This window comes from Coturnix japonica, chromosome 21 (assembly GCF_054131305.1).
Source record: "Coturnix japonica strain WE chromosome 21, WE-NBRP24, whole genome shotgun sequence".
Classification (NCBI taxonomy): Eukaryota; Metazoa; Chordata; class Aves; order Galliformes; family Phasianidae; genus Coturnix; species Coturnix japonica.
Genome location: NC_140683.1, coordinates 6,576,327 through 6,596,873, shown reverse-complemented (window position 1 = coordinate 6,596,873; position 20,547 = coordinate 6,576,327). Strand labels below are relative to the sequence as shown.

Here is a 20,547-nt window from a genome sequence, read left to right as displayed (position 1 = left end):
AGCAAATTTGATATCTTGCATGGATGTTGGTCACCGATGTTTTTTCTAATGCTTCTTTTTCTATATGTCAAAAGGCAAAGCAACGGGTGGATGAAAGTAAAGCCAATCTGGGAGCAGTAAAGCTGCAAGAAACTGCCTCCACGAGCCAGATGAAACCAGTGCGCACAGGAGCGATCAAACCTCAGGCTGTAAAAGTGGAGGAAAGCAAGGCCTAGGAGCACAGCTGATGCCCAGCTGGTCCTGCTGGCTGACAGGCCCTACAGCTGAGACTGAACCCCACTGGATCTCCTGAAGATCTCACCAGACCTACACCTGCCCCACACTGAACTGACTACAGTGACATCATCCAAGTCCCTCTCCTAGCAAAGCAGTTTGAAACAGTGGATATGACATTGACCTGCTTGCTTTGAAACAAACCAACCATGTGACTTTTAAGTGGCTTAAGCCTTTCTCTTTTTTTTTTCACCCCCATGCCCCATCCATGGGTAGCTGTGATAGCTCACTTGGCAAAGCCCATCCTTCTCCTTCCCTACTTCTGTCTCAGCAGAGTGGCAACTGAAGGAGAGGGGGTTACTTAGAGGTTTTTCATTTTAAAGGCAGCTGAGGTTTTTACAGAGAAAAAAAGCTATATCCTTGTTTATAGCAGAACTTTTATATGTTCTCTCACTTCTTTTTCCCCTTTCTGCTTTCCTCATTTTTTCCAGAAGAGAAGTCCCATCGACTAAAACTATATTCCGACAGAACTCCTGATTTTTATATGTAGTTCTGTGCAACACTGAGAATCGATACTCTTCTAAATTGAGTTGGATTGGGTATATTTTCCCCCAGATAATTTAACCTTTCAGATTGAGTAAAAGCAAAGCAAACAACATCAGTACACTTACAGCGTTCATGAATTTTTCAGTGTTTTTTGTTCTAAGCTAGAAGCAGTGCTTGCATTAGAATAAATGTGTACTAAAGTATATAGTAGATCAGTGCATTAATCTTGGAAGTTGCACCATGTTAATTGTAGCTTTGGGGTGCCTCGTGCACAACAAAATGTGGCATTTTCGTTTTAAGGAAAAACGCACCAAACTTCTGTTGCAAGCTCCTCTGGATTTAGGGATTTTTGTTTGCTCGTTTTGTAGGTTTGAGATTTCTTTAGTGACTGCCAAACATTGCAGCAAAATGTAAATCATGGACTTGCAAAATGTAAAATCTTAAGAGAAATCTCCTCACCGCTCATGGGTCAGAAGAGTTGGCTAGAGCCAACGGGTTTGTTTGGACTACTTTTTGTAGTTGTGATGCTCTCTTATGCTCCCTACTTTGGCTGCTTTAATTCCTTGTCTCCTGAGACTTGTTCTATATTGTGCTTATCCATTGGGGCTGCTCTCCTAAGCTTTGTTCTTCTCCCTTTTCCCTAGGCCTTTCTGTTCCTCTCATGGCCTCTTGTAATATTTGCTTAGAAACACATTAGTAAGGGAGCTCTTCTGCAAGGCAGCCTTTTTAGCACACTTAGAACCTCCTTTTTTTCCATCGGAAGCGCATGGATCCAGAGTCAGTTTGGAATCGACCTTTTGATCTCCTTCCACAGGTGAACAGCAAACGGTTCTTTAGTTTTGATGTAATAGCATATAGCGTGTATACTGTGTCGCAACCTTACACTTTCTCACCAGTATTTATTTGATGGTAAATGAAAGGAGGGTCCCAGTGGGAGTGGGTTGGGTTTTTATTATTTTGGTTGTTTGATTCTTTTGGTTGATGTATGTGTGTGTATGCGTGTGTGTGTGTGTATGTAGATTTTAGATTGGACTTGCAAGTTCCTGAATGTTCTTGGAGTCCTTAAGCTGACAGTAGTCATAAGTAAATTCAGCTACTCCCAGCTAACTTGGTTTGTGTTGTTTAGCTCTTTGAAAATGTAAAGTAGGCTGGTCACTCTGAAGTGAGGGAAAGAAACACTTCATTTCCGCAGTAGATGATAGCTTGCTAACTGGCTGTGCTGTCTGCAACTCTTAGATGGCAGCAAGTCATTTGTTGGTGGTTCCAAAGAAGATATTTTGAACAAAGAATGTATTTGGGAAGGGATCTGGAAGGTGTTCTTGTTTGTGTGCTTTTATTTTTTCCCCCCTTTATGGGATATATCCTTCATAACTTTCTAGGGATGCATTTGAAATTTTAAGCTAGGTATAAATAAGAATTTTATACAGTAGCTTTAAAAAGAGCTTAGAAACCGAATCTAACTTAGACGTAGTAATGTACCCTTTCCATAGGTTTCCCCATTGACTGTGGCAGAGAACGTGAAGGGAAAGGGGATAGGATGGTACTTCTGAGAAAAATAAGAGCTCTTTTCATTTCTCGTGTTTTATGGATGATTTTCTTTTAACTTCAGAGCAGTGTGTGCCAGCGTCTCTCTCGCATCCTCCTTTTAAAGTACAGGGTTTGAGATTAAGCGACAAACATTTCCCCGTGCTTCAGACAACTCCCAGACCTGTTTCCTCATCTGCTAGTCCTGCTCCCAACGTTTCCCAAAGGTTTTCCACCAGGAAGTCATCCCACCGCACTTTCTGTTTTCTTCTGTGGAATATCATGAACAACTACATTGTCTTTTTCATTCTTTATTATCCTCCTGCCCAGCTGGCCCTACTGATGTCAGCCCAGAACTGAACTGTAATGGCTAAAGACACTCAACCCAGGCGCCCTTCTTCTCACATCTTTCCTATCCTAATAACACTACTTAAGCTTTACGAAGAACTAACCTCTTTCCTCCTACCTTCGTGACTCTTAAATGGTCAAATGTATTGGAGAAATTGGGTTGTTTCTATACGCAAGATACTGCAGTCCCTCTGGTGTAAATGCCATCAGAACTACAACACTTCCTGTCCAAAAAGGTCACCCTTCTTTCTCTTTTAACCTCTCCCATCCTTCCCCCGACAGAATAAAACACTAGAATTTATTTATACATATTTGATGTTGTAGGTCTAGGTGAAAAAGTAATTGTTTCACTGCTCTATTTATATATTATGTCTGAATTATTCTGTGTAGGAAAGGCCAAGAAATGCATGTGAGCTTCATTCCATTCTTCTCCTTTGCGTGACTGTCAGCTGCAGTTGGCACGATGCTCTTCCACTTAATGGAATCCTGTGTGATGGAACGCCGTTTTAGAGCCCAAATTTCTAAGGTGCAATATCCTGTTTCTCCGGCATATATTTTTGTTAGTTTAAAGCTAGTACAAGGTTACTGCAGTTAGTAAGCAGTGCTCTTTGAGTCAGAAGGAAAGTCTCTGGTTCTCAAGGTGCAGAAATGCCAGGGGATGCTGGTTTGCTGATTAAAACTTCAGCTTGGGAGATAGAGAACGGCCGTGTTTAAGATGCTGGTGTTTATAAGGGGATATTTTGGTTTACTGTCTACTGCTGAAGGGCAGTGCCCTAATGGTTTATTTCTTTGCAAGTTGCTTTCATTTTGACTGGAATTCTGCTATTAAACATGAGGCTCCTGCTGGAAGGATGCAGTGTGCAGTGGGAGGGAGAGATGGCATCTGAGTTTGGAGCAAAAATGAGTAAGGCAGAGAAGTATTCAGAGGCTGACTTTGCTGCTTTGAATACAGCTGAAGGTCTACATCACGTGTAAACACTTGTACACGCAGTGATTCACAGCCTACCAGCTGCATGTGGTGCTGCTTTCCTTTCCAGCTCAGCCTGCTTTTAGCCTGCAATGAATAATACTAAGAAAGGTTGGGGAGGTGGGTGGGTGGGGAATAATCCTCCAGTGTATTTTCAAATGACAAATGGAAGCACCAGTGAAACCAGGCGTCATCTTTCCTCATTCACTCTCAGCTCTGCCGTATGCAGTCAGACTCTGTGTCGCAGCCCATTGACCTCCACTGGTGTTTGTGTTCATGCAGACACACTGAAGAGGTTTTTTTCTTGCAAGGATGCTGCAAAGCAACACAGTGCAAAGCAACATGCTGCAATGCTACATGCTGCCCTGTGCTTCCTGTGTATTTATGGGTGTGTATTAAAACAACGAGCTTAGCTTTTTTTGCTATGTCTCCCGTTCCAGCAGGCTGTTGTATGCATGCCACCATCTCGTTTTGTTGCATTTTACTCACCTTTTGTTTCCCTTCTGCCTTAGCACAGGTCAACCCTTACAACGTGGTTTATCCTCCACATCCAGCAGTGGGTTTCTTTGTCAGACAGCTGCACCTGTATACAGAGATCACAGCAGACACATGGGGGTGGTTGGTTGGCCCATATCCCCCCTTTGGCTCTCTATGTATCTCAATGGGGACATCACCCCCCTGTGAGCTCTGCCCCTATGACTTGTACAGCCCTCCTGCTCCCCCCCATCACCTGTACAGTCCATTTTTGGTTCCTTTTTGGCCTTTCTTTGTCTCTTTCCACGTAGAGCAGATATTTGAAAGGGCAGACGATGGATAATGGTGTCAGTACGACCTCGTTCATCTTCCTTTATAGACTCCATCCCCAGGCCACACTTTTATTGCCCTTTTTTTCCCCCCTCCCCCTCATTTTCAGTACCTATTGTTTCTCCTTTCAAATATGTGATTGTATTAGCTCTTTCCATATGAAAGAATTCTCCTTATTTAAATAAAAAAAAAATATAAAAATAAAGCAGGTTATGCTTTTCTCAAGCTCTCTCAGAACTGTTTGGTTCTTTGCTGGCTTTATAGGCTTTCGGGCCTACTGCTGTTGCTATAGCAACGAGACCTACTACTTCCTTGTCTCGCTGCTTCCGCGTTGTGCGTCTGACGTCACTTCCGGCGTAGCGCGGCGGGCTGAGGCACTTCCGGCTGCTCCTCACAGGTCGGGGTGGCGCTGAGCTCGGTGCAGCTCCTGCGCCTCTTCCTCCCCTTCCTTCCTTTATCGCCTATGGGAGGCTCGAGGGAGTGGGGTTGAGGCCCGATGGTGACGGGGTGGCCGCCCTACCTCACCTCGGAGCGGTCAGGGCAGCCATAAGGCTATTTACAGGTGGAGGGGGGCGAGGGAGGGAGTGTGGGTGTGGGGCCGGTGGGCCTGCTGTAACCCATGGGTCTCAAGAGGGGAGCAGGGTGTTGAAGGACATTAATGACCTGCTGCCCCTCATAAGGCTCCCATCTAGAGTATAAGGCTGAGGTATGGAACCTATATAGGTTCCATAGGCCCCATCCAGGCCCCAGAGCCCCATATGGCCCCCAAAATCCGATACGGGCCCCATAGAGCCCCATACAGGCCCCACAACCACATTTGGGCCCCATAGACCCCATACAGGCCCCATAGACCCCATAAAGGCCCCACAACCCTATATGGGTCCAATAGACCCCATACAGGCCCCACAACCCCCCACAGGCCCTACATCTCCATATAAGCCCCACAGACCCCTGTATAGGGCTCTGGGAAGTGGCTGTGATATGCTCCTGCCTGAGCCTGCTTCCTTATCACAGTGCTTTAGGATCCCAGGGCTTGCACTCATCCATTGTCAGGATGTCTCCAGTGCTAATGCAGAGCCTGTCTTTGCAAGGAGTTTCTTCCCAAAGCCTGTTCCCCAGGGCAGCGTGTAGCTGAGTTTTGTATTGTAGATATTGTAGCTGAGTTTCTGTTTTGTAGGTAGCAAGAAGCAAAGACGGCGGCGCTGTTTGGTGGCGGTGATGTGCTCGCATCCTGCTTTGCTCAGCCCTGATGAAAGCCATGCAAAAGAATTTATTCCAGTAGCTTTCGGTGATATCGAGGTGAGGAGCTGCAGCACTGATTGCCTGATATTTCCTCACAGCACACCTGGCTTCTAGTGGTTTTGCTTAGAGAGCAGCTCAGTCCCGCATTCTGCAGCACTCCCCCAATAGGCTGCGCTGCAGTCCTGCATCACCTTCGGGTTTCCAGTATCCAGCTTTTAGGGAGTGTTTGTGGGTCCAGCCTGTGAGCAAAGAACACCCAGTTTCCAAGGGAGTAACCCTTCTTTTTTGTGTGTGTGTATTTCAGTGTGTGACCTTTCTATCAGCAGTATCAGTTTCAGCCAGGAGTTCTGCTTAGCACAAAGAGGAGAGATTTAGAATAGATGTTGGGTGGCACAGGCTGCCCAGAGAAGTTGTGGCTGCCCCATCCCTGGGGGTGTTTGAGGTGGGGTTGCATGGGGCTCTGGGCAGCCTGATCCAGTGCCTGATTTAGTGGGTGGCAGCTTTGCCCACAGCAGAGGGACTGAAACTTGATGATCTTTGAGGTCCTTTCCAACCTAAGCTGTTCTATGATTCCAGCTTACTATTGAGGACAGACCTACATGCATGTAGAAGTAGGGCAAGTGAAAAGCTAAGTGTGTATGGGCAGAGGGTAGCTCAGTAACTCCATTCTCAGCAGCGACAGCTGAAAACACTCATTGAAAACAAGAGGACAGAAGATAGTTACCGTGAGCTGCCAATAGTGGAAAATAGCACTGTATGCTTGCTGTCAAATGATGTTCAGTTAACAACCAGATATTGAGTGAAATGGTGATTACTGTGCTCTGTTCTTGAAGGCTTGGACAGACCTTTGACAGGATGTTGGGATTTCTGAAGAACCCAGTTGTGGTTACTGCGGAGATAAATCTCAACCTTGTGGTGCTGACTGTCATGGGATTAATAAGCCGTCTATGGGGGCTTTCCTATCCGCGTGCTGTTGTGTGAGTAGAATACTTTACTTCCTACTAGAGCAACATGGACTTTTATTTTTTAAGCATTTGTGGATAAGAATAAGGGGATGAAAGAGCAGAGATAGAACCCTAGAGAGGAAAGATAAAGGGGCTAAAGCTGCCACGCTGTGTTGCGTCGTTAGCCTTCTGCCAATGGGTCAGTGTTTCTTTCCCTAGTCTTTCTGCAGCCAGCAGGGTCCTTGCAATTAGACTTGACGAGTCTGTCTCTCTTGTGTTTCAGTTTTGATGAAGTTTATTATGGCCAATTCGTTTCCCTCTACATGAAGAGAATCTTCTTTGTGGATGACAGCGGCCCACCGCTGGGCCATATGCTGCTGGCTTTGGGAGGTAGGATGCCTCCTGAAATTGTGCTGTGTCTATTGCCTGTTGCTCTGGAAGGAAGAAATGCTGGTTAGAAGTTGTCAGATCCTGTCAGTGGGAAAAGCCCAAGGCAGCTGAGAGATCCTGATGTGGAGTAAATTGCTATTTCCTTTGTTTAGTACTGGTACAGGGCTGCCACATGGGGACTGGGGAAGTGATGGAGACAGGTATCCATTACCTCACTGTTATGGAGTCCTTCGGATGAAGGGGAAAATGAGAGCTGCTACTGACTAGAAATAGCAGGCAGCAAGCAGACTTTGAGGCCAAAGTTCCATTCTGTAGTTTGGAAATGCCCAGCATAAAACTGTCTGTATGTTAAGGAGAGATTAAATACGCACGTAACTTTGTCACTGAGAATCTGTTGTTCCCACTTTATATTCTTTGCACCTCTGCACATTATCAAGCACTGCTGCAGGCAAAACAGTACAAAAGAGGATCCTTCTGGGGAAGAGGGCTTTCATGCATAGACAAGCTGTGTGTTTGAGGAATTGTTCCAGGACCAATTTAGAACCTGTTTTTATACTTGTTTTGACACTGGAAGTTCTGAATTGTTGCTTCTGTTGTAGGTTACTTAGGAGGATTTGATGGAAACTTCTTATGGAACAGGATTGGAGCTGGTAAGAACTGATTTTCACTGTCTCATTCTCTTGGGAAAAAGGTCATATTTCAGCAGCTGACATTCCTTTTGCCTGACTAGTGGAAACTGCTTTATCTGACACCTTCAGTTCTCTGAAGTAAATTGTCTCCAGTTCTGTAACGGAAATTGAAGATATTGTGTTTCTGTACCACAGACTTTTATGATCAGTTAAAACATTTTAAGCAGTGCAAGCTTGCCAGTAAAGTACTAAAAGCAGGAATTACATTCAGCAGCTCACTGAATATAGTTGTATTGATCTGGCTTATCTGCAGTTAACATCTTCCATATCTGTGTGTGTAACTGTTCTCTCTGCTTGCAGAATATAGCATCAACGTTCCTGTGTGGTCCTTGCGGTTCCTGCCAGCACTGGCTGGTGCTCTGTGCATCCCCTTAGCGTACCAGATTTTGGTAGAGCTGCAGTTCTCCCACTGTGCTGCGCTTGGAGCTGCTCTTCTAATTCTTTTAGGTAAGTTTATCCCCCAGGGCCCTGATCTTCATGCAGGGAGAGAATAATCAGTTTTCCCTTTTGAAATTGTAGAGCATATAAGAGGAGCACTGCCTTGACGTTTGTTACCTTGAGAAGCACCTGTCCGAGTCTCCCAGCACTGGTTTTCTTTTCTTCTTGTAGGCAAACACAACAGCTTTCTTTGCCTCTTGGCCGACTTTGATCATTGTCTGTTTCTTTGCCTTTGGTAACACTTCCCATGTATTTTGCTCATGCTGGATAGTTTTTGTTCCTTTAAACCCAGCACCTCTGTACTGTAGCCAGTAGGACTGTGTGTGTATTGGCTGGAAGGGGCAGGCTGGTCCTTCTGCTGGGTAATGATGAGATTGAGTTGTTCTTCTGATTCTGTGTCTGTCTCTTTTCTGGCAGAGAACGCTCTGATCACTCAGTCAAGGTTCATGCTTCTGGAATCCATATTGATCGCTTTTATCCTGCTTGCAGTTTTGTCCTACCTGAAGTTCTACAACCTGCAGAAGCACAGGTAAAGCTGAATTGTCTCCCATCCTTTTGGATGTTCTGTGGTGACACTTTCTGTTATAGATTCTGTTGCTTTTTTCTTTAAGCTACTTCACTTTATTGTAACTCACCTCGTACGGCTGCCCCAGGAGTTTATTCTTCTGAGCAGAGTTGGGGACCATTTTAACTGGTACTGAGGTTGCCTTTTTATTTTATAACAAACATAAAATCCCCTTGGAGCGTTTCTTTATCCACCCGTTTTTACAATTTTAACATTTCCTTCCATACACAGAAGCACAGACATTAAATTCATCATTTGTGCTCCTTTGTTACCACTGAATCTGGGGATCTTTGTCTCTTGTCTTGTGACTTCACATGTTCTCCGATCCTTGCACAGGATAAACTGATGTAATCTTGAGTAAAGTAAAATCATCTGCAAACTGAGCCTGGCAAGTGACTTAATGCATTTCTTTTATGTTTGGTGTCAGAAGGGAGATAGTGTTTGGCATTGATTTTCAGGAAACAGGGAGGTACATTTGAGAACATCCTGTAGATCAGAGTTTGTGGTTTGGGAGGTTCAGAATGAGATACCTCTGAGTAGAATAAGGAATAGCAGGTTTGTTTTGAAGTCAAACTATCTGAATTCAGGATCTTAAGAGTGTGCTCAGATGTCACCTTAACATTGTTTCCTTTGTCCTTTTATTTAAGTTCCTTCTCCGGAAGGTGGTGGTTTTGGCTTCTGTTGACTGGAGTAGCTTGTTCTTGTGCTGTTGGGTAAGTGGTGGCACATCAGTCTGTGTAGTAGTAAGCTGATATTCCTAAATGCATCTGGTTCAAGAGAAAGCTCAAACGTTTACATCATGCATTAAATAATTGCCATAGATTTGTGTAGATCTTAACTCTGTTCAGTTTTTGTGTGTTCTCTTTTCAGAGTGAAATACATGGGCCTATTTACCTATATGCTGCTCCTGGCCATTGCAGGACTCCACTTCTGGCACATGTTAGGAGACAGGAACCTCTCAAATGTAGGTGGTGCAACATGTAAAATAAACCATGTATAACTTAGCAGAACAGGACCTGCTGGGAGCCTTGCAAACCCATAGATAACATGCTGGCTGTAGCTATTTTTTACACTAGCATTCCTTGTTGTAGTCTGCAAACCTTCATGTCACAGAACAGTTGTTCATCTCAGTTGCTGGGGAATATGGAGTTAAGTTTAAGAAAAGCATGCATGTCTGACCGGCTTTTCTGCTCTTATCTGTGCCTTGGTGTTTTGTGGCTCAGAATCTGTAGTGTTTCACGTAACTCCTGCTGGCTCCAGTTCAGATCCTCAGTGGAGATTATCCAGCTGTCCTAGAAGTTGCAGATGAGTAAGGGTGATTGGGGAAACTCAGAAACAGGCAAATAAAGCAAGGCAAATGCTCTGATACTGTTAGGATTTGTAATATTTGGAGCGTGAAAGGAGTGAGTTCTCTATGTTCTTCCAGGTTTCCTTGGCGTGCCATTTTCTTGCTAGGGGTCTGACCCTCCTTGTCATCCCAGTGGCCATGTACCTGTCCTTCTTCTATGTTCACTTGACTTTGCTGTATCGCTCTGGGCCTCATGATCAGATTATGACAAGTGCTTTCCAAGCCAGCTTAGAGGTAAGGGAAATGTGCTCATGAAACAGATTTATGAGGAGGGGAGGAGGGGAGGAAATGGTTCTTGTGTTCACTGTTAGGTTGTTTCTTTTTATTCTCACTTATCCTGTCATTGTGCTTCTCAGGGTGGGCTGGCTCGAATCACTCAGGGCCAGCCCTTAGAGGTGGCCTATGGCTCTCAGATTACTCTGCGGAACGTGCTGGGCAAGCCCATGCAGTGTTGGCTCCATTCTCACACGAATACTTATCCTATCAGGTGAGAAATCTGGTTGGTGCTGTACTGTTAGGGTAAAAGTGTGCTCTGGTTCTGTATCAGTTTGGTGATCTGGTGCTGGTTTGTGTTGCATTGACTGGAGAGCTGAAATGTGCTGTGACACAGCTTTTTGTTTGTTTTTAATACTTCTGTAAAGGTATGAGAATGGCCGAGGTAGTTCCCATCAGCAACAGGTGACCTGTTATCCCTTTAAGGATGTGAACAACTGGTGGATTGTCAAAGATCCTGGAATGTGAGTATGCAAAAGATCTACACTAAACTGCTTCAAGCATGGCTTTGATATAGAGGCCATATGTGATCGTGAGCAGTCGATTTCAGCTGCAGAGCTGCTAAAGCTGGCTGTTTGCACGGTGCTCCTACATGGTTAGAAGCATTACTGAGGACTTAGAAATTCTGTCTGAACTGCATCTGCCCAATTTGTGGGTTGTGCTGTGCACAAGGGGGAACTTGAAAGAGTTGTGAGACTGATGGGAACCGTTCAGGTGCTTTGCATGAAAGTGGAGTTCTGCTTTTTGAAGTGTGTGAGCCGTGGCATTTAGAGTGGTTTGATGAGTTCTGTCAAACTTGAACGGGTCTCAGAAGAGAGTAGAAATCGTTTCTGCAGAATGAATATTTCTTTGTACTGAAAATGTGGGATGAGCTTCAGAACCTGCTGCGTCAGGAGGGATTCTGAGTGGGTGTCTGAGCCTGAGAGGGCTTGGTTTGTGCTAAAGCATTTTGCCATTGTAACTGTCAGTGAAGGGCAGGGCTCTTTGTTTTTGCAGTTCTGCCTCTGAAAGCCCTTGTGTGATATCACTGCATTACTGATCAAAAAGTTGCCTTTGTAGGTTTCTTATGTTGCTCTGGGAACTGCATAAACAGTCCTACCCAAAGGACTGTGAGCCATTATAAATCATATCTACACTGGGGAAGTCTGTCAATAATGCAAAGCTTTCAAGTGGGGACTCTAACAGAATCTTTGTGAGAACCACAGATATCCAATATCTACTTAAATTTCCACAAATTGCCCTGGAGGGTGTGAAGTTCTGCTGTAGAACAGGCAGCAGTTGGGTGAACTGAGGAGTTCCTCCTTACCAAAACTTGTGTTACCCCCTTTCTAGAAGATAAGAGTTTAGTCTCCATGGTGGCAATGATGGCCATTGATTGCTGTTATGGTCCTGCCAACAGTGACATCAGTTGTAGTAACAACTCCTGCCAGACTTCTAAACCGCTTAGATTTCAGAGGAGCCACCCAACAGCTGTAGTGTGGGAATAACCTGAACTTGTTCCTGACTGACCTGAATTCAGACTGTTAGCTCAATGGCTGGGCTGCTGGTATCCCACTGCCAATCCCCCGAGTCATTCTGTGCTTGATTTGCCTCTGCCTTGATGAGCTTTCTTTCCATTCTGGTGTATTCTGTAGATTACTTGGGTTTTCCTATCTTAATGCCTAGATGTCTGTCCTTACTGCAGTACCTTGACCCTAACAGTTTGCTCATGACAAGGTTGCATAAAAAAGAATGTGACCACTTCCTCTCATGTGTTACTCTGCCAGGCAGCAGCTGGTGGTGAGTAACCCACCCCGTCCTGTCAGGCATGGGCACATTGTGCAGCTGGTCCACGGCATCACAACTCGGTACCTCAACACGTAAGTCTTTTCCTTGTCCTTTGCTCTGCCAAGATTTTGGGCTCATTCTGCTTTGCTGTGTCTCAGAGTTTAGAGAGTTTAGAGTTTAGAGGGTTTAGAGAAGAGTGACCTTCGCATTCAGATGCAGCAGAACCCCCTCCCAAAAGGCTGGGGCTAGGAGTGACAATTTGTGATAATTCAGATTCCTAAATACATAGATCCCTTGGTGAGCCCTCACCCTTCCCCATTCCCTGCTTCCTCTCCGGAATACTCAGGCAGTGTTGTGGGTGACAGTTAAGTTAAAGCCATCTACTGCCTCTGCTGACTTCACCTGAGCGAAGGGTGCACTCAGAAAGTTAGGAAGATGTATTGGAGAATTCAGCATGCTGTGGCTCATTGCCACGGATCCTTGGCTGCTCTGCAAAGACTGCAGTATGAAAGTGGCCTCCTGGCTCCTTCCAAAAGGGATTCAGTTGGCAATGGAACATCGCTCTGATTGGGGAGGGGAGGGCATTCTGCATTCTGGGTTTTTTTGCTGTGTTGCTTCCAAACCCAGTTTGTTCATTTTTGGAAAAGCAAATGAACAGCATCCCTGTTTGTCACAATCAGTGCTTGTTCTTCAGCCTAGGATAGCAGTTGTCTGTATTGGCTTCCTCTGTGGCTGCTGCTGGCAGCTCTTGGTAGTGGGTAGTGTTCTCTTTCACAGTAAACAGTGTGGTCTTTTTAAATGGATTATTTGGGTTATTTGCTTTTTTAACTAAGCCAATCCAGTTCCTTTATGGGTATGTTTTTATATGAATTTGGGAATCACTTTGTCTTACAGGCATGATGTTGCTGCCCCTCTTAGCCCCCATTCCCAAGAAGTTTCCTGCTATATTGATTATAACATTTCCATGCCAGCGCAGAACCTCTGGAGAGTGGTGAGTAGTCAAAGGGAAGGGAGGAGCTCATAGTTTTTACACCAGAAGAGACAAAAAGTCAATCCAAAGGCATCTCACCACTGCAGGAAATTGTGAATCGTGAGTCTGACACGGATGTGTGGAAGACCATTCTGTCTGAAGTGAGGTTTGTTCACGTGAATACCTCTGCAGTGCTAAAGGTGAGTGGATTTGTGTTTATTTCCCTACGTTCTTCCTCCATGCAACTCTCATAATCTCACAGAACAGTTATCTCTCTGTTCTGAAGTGCCTGAACTACGTGAAACAAACGTAAATGAGTTCAAGGAAACAGTCAACTTGCTCAATGTGGTAAAAGGGCAGCATGTGTTTCAGGTAGTTGCTTCATTCCTTTTCAGCATGCAGAGCTGTCCTGCTTCTCAGAAAGTTATGACCACCGTACACAAGTGAGCCTTGAATGCTGAGGCTGCGTGTGGTTTGTGACAGCAGATGGAATAGTGAAGGATCTCTTCACAAAGTTTGCCAGAACCACTGACTTTATGGCTGTAGCATCTGTTCAGATGCATTGCATGGTGACTTGTTCAGTACTTTGTAGCAGGCCCTCGTTGTGATGGGCTGCACATCCAGGCCAGGGAACTTCCAGACTGAGGTTTGAAGTAGCAGGACTGTAATTGCACTTTCACTTTCAGCTCAGTGGAGCATCTTTACCTGAGTGGGGATATCGGCAGCTGGAGGTGGTTGGAGAGAAGCTGTCCAAAGGCTACCACCAGAGCATGGTGTGGAATGTGGAAGAGCACAGATATGGGAAAAGTATGTCTCAGCCATGTTCTCTAAGCATGTGACTGGGGAGATTCCTGTGGCGTACATTGGTGGAAGGACTTAGTCTGGTGGAATTGGGATGGAGTGGGTGTGTTCCCAGGGTCACTGACACAGTGATGTTCTAGACACACTTAGCCCAAGCTGTGGGTTTGGACAATATTTCAGTGAGCTTTAGTTCTACCACAATGTTAGAATCCTTACGGATCTATTCAGAGAGCTCATACAATTGAACTGCACGGTGCTGAATGGCTCCTGGGAGTCTGAGGAGCCAGGGGTATATCATATGGGCCCTCCCTTTCTGGGTTGTTATGTTGTTACTGTTTCTGAGCAGTGGTGTTTTCTTCCAGGCCAAGAGCAAAAAGAGAGGGAAGTTGAACTCCATTCTCCCACACGGATGGATATAAGTAAAAACCTCAGCTTCATGGCAAAGTTCACAGAATTGCAGGTAAATGCATTTCTTTCATCCTTCCTTCTGTTGCAGGGCAGGAACCAAAGCACTTCTGCAGACTCTGAGGCTGAGAAGTCATTGTTTCTTCCTTGCTGGTAGAGTAATTTGGCTTCCTTAGTGAAGAAAAAATCTGAATGCTCTTAAGCATCAGACAGCAGCACAACTGTGCAGTTGAATGATGAATACCCAAGTGACTGTAAAAACAGAGAGAAAGAAAGGCAGCTGGGCGTGCAGAAGTTCTCTGACACTGAATTGCAGTGGTGTTTTATCACCAGTCTCAATGCCCCTTACTGACATTTCAGAACTTCACTCAGAAAAGTGTGTTTTCTAAGGACAAATAGAACCACTTTATTGATAATTATCCAGCCTTAATTACAAGCAGGTCTTTCTCCACGCTCAGGTTGAGAACGTCTGACATCTGAAGCTGTTCATCAATGCCTGCCATCTCAGCCTTCTGCTTACTCTTTTTTCCAGTGGAAGATACTCACATTGAAAAATGAAGACACAGAACATAAGTACAGCTCCTCTGCTCTTGACTGGATCACCATGGACACAAATATCGCATACTGGCTGCACCCAACCTCTGGTGTGAGTAGCAGAGTGGGAGTAAGCATGAACCTGGTGAGGAAAGGCTTCATTTCTGGTGTGTCTGAGTTGCAGTTCTGTCCAAGAAGCTGGTCCAGGATGGGCTCCTACTGTGTTAAGAATTTTTAGCACCTCAAAGCAAGCAGCTTTCTCTTGAGAAATAGTTTGTTTCTTTATTTTTTCTTTATTATTATTATTATTATTATTATTATTATTATTATTATTATTATTATTATTATTATTATTATTATTATTATTATTATTATTATAATATATTTTTAGAAAAACTGCAGGTTTATAGTTTCTATTTAGAAGGTGGGTTGATCTCCAGTAGCATCCTTTAAATGCTATACATTACAAAAGAGCCCTGAAGCAGCAAAGCTTATCAGCTTTCTGATAAGGAAAGAAAGATCCCACTATGAAAACGAACTTAGCAAGTATGTAAAATATTGAGAGTATATGAATTTACCTAAAAGAACTGTGGTGCATTCCTACCGCTGGCTTATACCATCTGCTGTTTGGCAGGCCCAGATCCATCTCCTTGGGAATGTCTGTACCTGGGCTTCAGCTAACATCGCTGCTGTGGTCTATGTGTGTCTGTCCCTGTGGTACCTGATACGACGAAGAAGAAAGATTTATGATATTCCTGAAGGTTTGATTCCATTGGGGGTGTCCCTTAGTCTATTCTACTTTAATGGACCCAAAGCCATGTTTTTTTATAGCTATATGCTTGGTTATTTTAGGACCTTTCCCTGTCCCCTAACCCTGACATTTTTGTTTGTGGCACATGAAGATTTTGGTCATTGCCATGTGATCGTGGCCTCTTGAGACTGCATAGGAGCCAGCACAGTGTTTGAGTTATTCCCTGGGTGTTAAGACACCTCCAGGCAGCAGATCTGGATTGTACTGAGACCTTCTGTGATAGACTTACAGTAGACACAGATAGTGGCTGTGTGGAGAGAGGTTTATTTCAAACAAAACCCTGACCTTTGAGAGACATAAATGTTCAGGGTCAGTGCTCTGAGCTATCAGTCAGAGATTTCTGCTGTCTCCTGCAGATGCATGGCAGCTGTGGGTATCAGCTGGGCAGATCTGTGTTGGAGGCTGGGTTGTCAATTACCTGCCCTTCTTCCTGATGGAGAAGACACTTTTCCTGTACCACTACTTGCCTGCCCTCACGTTCCAGATTCTCCTGATTCCCATCGTATTACAGCATCTCAGCGATCATCTCTGCAGGTATGTCATTTTTATAGGTAAATGACACATTTCTTTTCTCCAGGCTTGGCACCTTGGCAGGCTGCTGCAGGAAGGTGGTGTTATTTCCCAACAGTTTCATTTTCCTTTAGAAAGGATAAGCCACATTTACATCTTCCTTCTGGATGGAGTGTGAGCTAGCATCGATGTAACTGCCTGCTCTTTTGCTCTCTTGTCCCAGATCTCTGCTATCCAAGAGCATGTTCAATGCACTGATTGTAGCCTGGTTCTCCTCAGTGTGCTTTGCCTATCGCACGTTCAGCCCTGTGACCTACGGGGAGCCCCTGTCTGTTGCTGAGCTCAAGGAGCTGCGCTGGAAGGACAGCTGGAACATCCTCATCCGAAAGCAGTGACACTGACAGTTGTTGCAGGTAAAAGGCAACACACCCCTTATGCAAAGCCAGGTGTATTATATTGTTAGCGTTACTGAATTTTTGAAGTCTGATCATATGATTGATAGTAATTGGATCAAGCTGTAACAGAAAAAAAAATTAAAATTATTTTAGTGTACTATTACAGTGAGGTTCTCAGTGGTAACGTAGCTGTTATGAGCACAGTTCCACGACCTGCTACCAACAACAGCTGTGTTGTATTTACAGAGCTACGGCACGAGTTGAAGGAATCGTGGGGACAAGGAAGCTCTGAACTGCACACACTGCTTCAGGTTAAAAACACTGTGGGTAACTCAGCCTGACTTGCACCAGCAGGGAGATTCTCAGGGTAGCAGAAGGTACAAGTTAAGGGCTGGGGCTTCTAACTGGGATGTCTGATAGCTGTACATGCAGTCCCTAAAGGACACAGTATTTCTGTCAGAGTTGACTTTATTTAGTTGACACTTTATTTAGTGTCTGCAGCAGGAGCTGACCGAGAAGCCCAGTTCTAAACAGGCCAGGGTGCTTTTTATTGTAGCATTCCTTTCTGCACTAACAAATTCTATTCCAGTCTGCCCTCTTCTCTGCATGAAGAAGGTCTGGTCAAACACTGCGGTCACTCCAAGTAGGATTTAGTCACTGTGTTGCTCCTCCTTAAAGCTGCACTGACTGCTAGTGCTTCAGTGCAGCATCTCACACTCCAAGCCTGTCAGGCTGACTTATGTAATGTAATGTTGAAGTGCTGGTTAGCAGATAACAAACCTTTACTCATGCCCACTGCTGACAGTGGTACAACAGGACACACAGATTGCAGTTCTTGCTTTGTTTTTGATCTCTAAAGCTCCGCCATTACAGAACTAAAACTGATTTAAACAAGGTGAGAAAGAACTGATTGCGACAGCATCTCAAGAAGTATTTCTTTTCATACGTTTGTATTGTTGTAGCAGAATTAACACAAGAACCTTTTATATAAAACAGCTGTTTTCTATTCATGGTTTGTTCACGTGTTTATTAGCCAAAGTTACACACCCATAACCAACACAGCCAGATCGAAGCTTAGAAAATCAACCAGAAATTATCAAAAAGTCCCTCTCAGTAACATTTCCCCCCCACCCCATTCTTCAAATTACTCTGTAATTACAGACTTGAGAAGGATGTAACGAGGACATTCTCAAAGGCCCAACTTCATTTCACATTCTCTGCCACAAACTTTACGTTGCTGAAGTTATATGGGGTAAACTGCACAAATTGGGATGTCACTGTTTGTACTTCCAGTCTCTAATCTGTTTGGCTCTGTTGTTGGGGGGGTTTTGGTTAGAAAATCGGAACATCCGTCCATTTAGTCACTGTGGCCCTGATTGATGGTAAAACCACGTTTAGATACACAGCTGTTTGTGGCATCAACAAGGAAGGTTTTGCAATTCACTGCTTTTCCCTTGTCAGTTTTACCACCCAGCTCTGGACGTGGATGGATTCTGCCCAGCAGAATCTGCAGCCAACAGCGCAGAAATGCCCTAAAAGACACTCAGACTGACAAGGTCAGGTTTCTGTGAGCAACTCAATCCAGTTGGAGCTCACACATTCAGGTAACTGTGGTAAAGAAAACACTATTTGGGTACAAAAATAGAAGCCTTCTCTGCATACAGCACAGCGAGGTGCAGTAGCTTAGAAACGTATCACTTTGTAGGGGCAAGAACCACGCTACTTCTTGGGCCTGTTCCCTCAATGAAGAGTAAGTTCCCATTTATTCCAGACTTCTCTCTGCCCTGGGGGGAGAGATTCCGCTATGGCTGCACTCAGGAAGTTGTGTTCCTGCCCCCACAGGTTGCCAAGGTTTGCCAGCAGGAGAGCAGTGTGAGAACTTAAGGGTCATAGCAAGGCAGGAGAAGAGGAAGGACTGTACCTGCTTGTTGTGATTAACAGACCGTGAGCCTCTTGGTTAGATGCTGTTCAGTCTGTTAATCTTCCTGCTAAGAAAGAGCATCGTCAGGGAAATGGGGTCTCTTGCTAAAAACCTGGTTACTTTCAGGATAAACTTCAGCACTAGATTCCACTTTGAAAATTAAGAAGAACCAAGTAGAACTTCCCTTAAGGAGGTGATTAATAGAACAGATTCAGTCATCTCATGGAGGAAGGGTAAAGCTTTTGGGGCCACAGCCCAACTCCTTCCTCTCTGCCACAAGTTTCACATCGCTACCACCTCTGCTGCTGTGATGGTTTCAAGGGCACTTCACCGGGCATTGTGGTGCAGTCTTTCCTTCCCAAAGTTGTCTGCAGTGTTGGTCTGGACCAGAGGCAAATCCTTCGGACTCGGGTTAGTGCGGACGGCTGCTGGACTCCAGGTGGGACCGTTTGCCAGCTGCCAACACGCTGCTGCTCTCTGCTTGCTCAGAGAACGGGCGCTTGTAGGTCCGGCCGTGTCCGTTCACTGCCCCTCGCTGCCACTTGCAGATGTCTCCGTTCAGGATGTCTTGAATGTGCTGGACTATGAGGTTTATGGCCACTGCAGAGAGAGAAACACAGGACATACATAAGCTTTCTAAGCTGAGCTACCAAGAACACATGGAGCATCCAGCCCCATCTGACTCAAGTTTTAACAAGCCCTGAAATGAAGCTATGCCAACCATCTGCAACAAGGTCAGACCTCAACATCAGCTTTGAACTCAGTGTGCTGCTTTGCATCTACAATTCCTTATCACTTGTTCCAGCCACAGACGGAGCAGCTGATAATCCCGGTCAGGCTCTGAGCATCTCCCTCCCCGTCAGCCCCACAACAAAACCCAGCACACTCAGAAGCTGCCATCAAGGTGCTGGCTGCCCCGTGCCCTCCCATGGGCTCCCAGAGAAACCAGGCAGAGAACTGAGCTCCCTTTTACCCATGTTGTCGACTCCTCGGGGGATGATCACGTCTGCGTACTTCTTGGTCTGCAAAACACCAACGGTGGTGGATGCTGTTAATGGGAAAAGGGCTGTTCCCAGCACTGCTGCCCCTGCAGCCCCTCCCCATCACCCTGCTCTTTCTCTCCCTGTCAATCAGTGCTCGGTACCGGCAGGCAGAACTCCTCGAAGGCGGGTTTCACAAACGTGGTGTATTGCGTCAGGATCTGCTCCAGGTCCCTCCCGCGCTTCATATCCCTTAGAACTGAAAAAGGAAAACAAAATGCATGAGTTCTACACTGGGGATGGACGGATAAAGACCAGCAGAGGAACAACGGGGTGGGCAGGGGGTTGTACCTCGACGGGACAGCCGTACATCGGAGTCCGTGTCCACAAAGAGCCGCAGGTGGAACATGTCGCGGATGTCCTGGTTGTAGAACACCAGGATGCCCTCGAACAGCACCACGTCGGCCGGGTACACCACGGTGGTGTCGGGCATCCTGCAGGGAACACGGCGCTGTGCGGCTCAGCTCTGCCCCGAACCAGAACCAGAACCAGAACCCGAACCAGAACCTGAACCCGAACCCTTCCTCCTACCTCGAATGGGTCACGAAGTCGTAGGTCGGAACCTCCACCGTTTTCCCTTCCACGATGTTTTTGAGGGTTGTGCGCATCAGATCGTTATCAAAAGCGTCTGCGGGAGGGACAGACAGACAGGAAGGAAGGACGGAGGGCTCAGTGCCGCCCGGACCGCATCGAGCCCAACGCTCTATGGATCTCAATGGCACAGAGCCGATGTGATGAGCACCATACCCGGGTGGTCGAAGTTGTACTGTCCCTTGAGCGCCTTGCCCTGCTGCTCGGCCGTCAGCACCTTGTAGAAGCTGTCCTGGCTGAGGATCAGCACTTTGCGCTGCCTCCGCTCCACCTCGTTCTGCCCCAGCAGCTCCATGATCTTCTCGCACACTGTGGACTGAAGGCAGCGGGTCAGCACCGAACCGAACCGAACCCCCCTCAGCCCGGTGTTGCAGCCCCGCACGGATCCGCTCTCACTTTGCCGCTGGCGGTGCCGCCGCTGACGCCGATGAGAAACGGCTTCGGGTGCGGCCGGTCCGGTTCGGTACCGCCGGCAGACGCCATGATGGGCCAGGGGTGAGCCGGAAAGAGG

General features: G+C 45.8%; 3 protein-coding genes across 31 annotated transcripts in view; 2 read left to right on the top strand and 1 right to left on the bottom strand.

Annotated features, from left to right (window-relative positions):
• Window positions 1-4,627, top strand: part of PRRC2B (proline rich coiled-coil 2B) — a 43,754-nt gene extending 39,127 nt beyond the window's left edge. For 20 of the 22 annotated variants that reach the window (XM_085521287.1, XM_085521285.1, XM_085521284.1 and 17 more), the window contains one exon: window positions 75-4,627. In XM_085521287.1, the coding sequence (XP_085377413.1) occupies window positions 75-215 (141 nt within the window). In that variant the 3' untranslated portion in view covers window positions 216-4,627. The remainder of the gene's footprint in view (window positions 1-74) is intronic. The other 2 variants (XR_001558669.3, XR_001558668.3) reach the window with 1 other exon arrangement.
• Window positions 3,020-17,494, top strand: POMT1 (protein O-mannosyltransferase 1). Of its 8 annotated transcripts, none has more exons than XM_085521311.1 (22): window positions 3,020-3,157; window positions 5,580-5,701; window positions 6,478-6,621; window positions 6,872-6,978; window positions 7,578-7,628; window positions 7,968-8,114; window positions 8,523-8,634; window positions 9,318-9,383; window positions 9,541-9,634; window positions 10,097-10,252; window positions 10,375-10,505; window positions 10,660-10,755; window positions 12,058-12,150; window positions 12,953-13,049; window positions 13,136-13,228; window positions 13,715-13,835; window positions 14,192-14,289; window positions 14,767-14,913; window positions 15,403-15,529; window positions 15,936-16,113; window positions 16,313-16,502; window positions 16,731-17,494. In XM_085521311.1, the coding sequence occupies exons 3-21, from the start codon at window positions 6,500-6,502 to the stop codon at window positions 16,482-16,484; spliced, it is 2,208 nt and encodes a 735-aa protein (XP_085377437.1). In that variant the 5' UTR covers window positions 3,020-3,157; window positions 5,580-5,701; window positions 6,478-6,499; the 3' UTR covers window positions 16,485-16,502; window positions 16,731-17,494. The 8 variants fall into 8 exon arrangements, 7 of the variants coding, with proteins under 7 accessions (XP_085377437.1, XP_015734498.1, XP_085377435.1 ...); XR_014936274.1 differs by lacking the exon at window positions 3,020-3,157 and adding an exon at window positions 4,759-4,936 and having other exon boundaries at window positions 14,693-14,880; XM_015879012.2 differs by lacking the exon at window positions 3,020-3,157 and adding an exon at window positions 4,759-4,799 and having other exon boundaries at window positions 14,767-14,880.
• UCK1 (uridine-cytidine kinase 1) lies at window positions 17,484-20,538 on the bottom strand. Its single transcript, XM_015879014.2, has 7 exons — window positions 20,433-20,538; window positions 20,193-20,352; window positions 19,977-20,073; window positions 19,737-19,879; window positions 19,550-19,644; window positions 19,379-19,427; window positions 17,484-19,005 (listed from the first exon to the last, which is right to left on the bottom strand). Exons 1-7 carry the CDS (start codon window positions 20,517-20,519, stop codon window positions 18,818-18,820), a joined length of 819 nt encoding a protein of 272 aa, XP_015734500.1. The 5' UTR covers window positions 20,520-20,538; the 3' UTR covers window positions 17,484-18,817.
• Window positions 20,539-20,547: the final 9 nt, after the last annotated feature.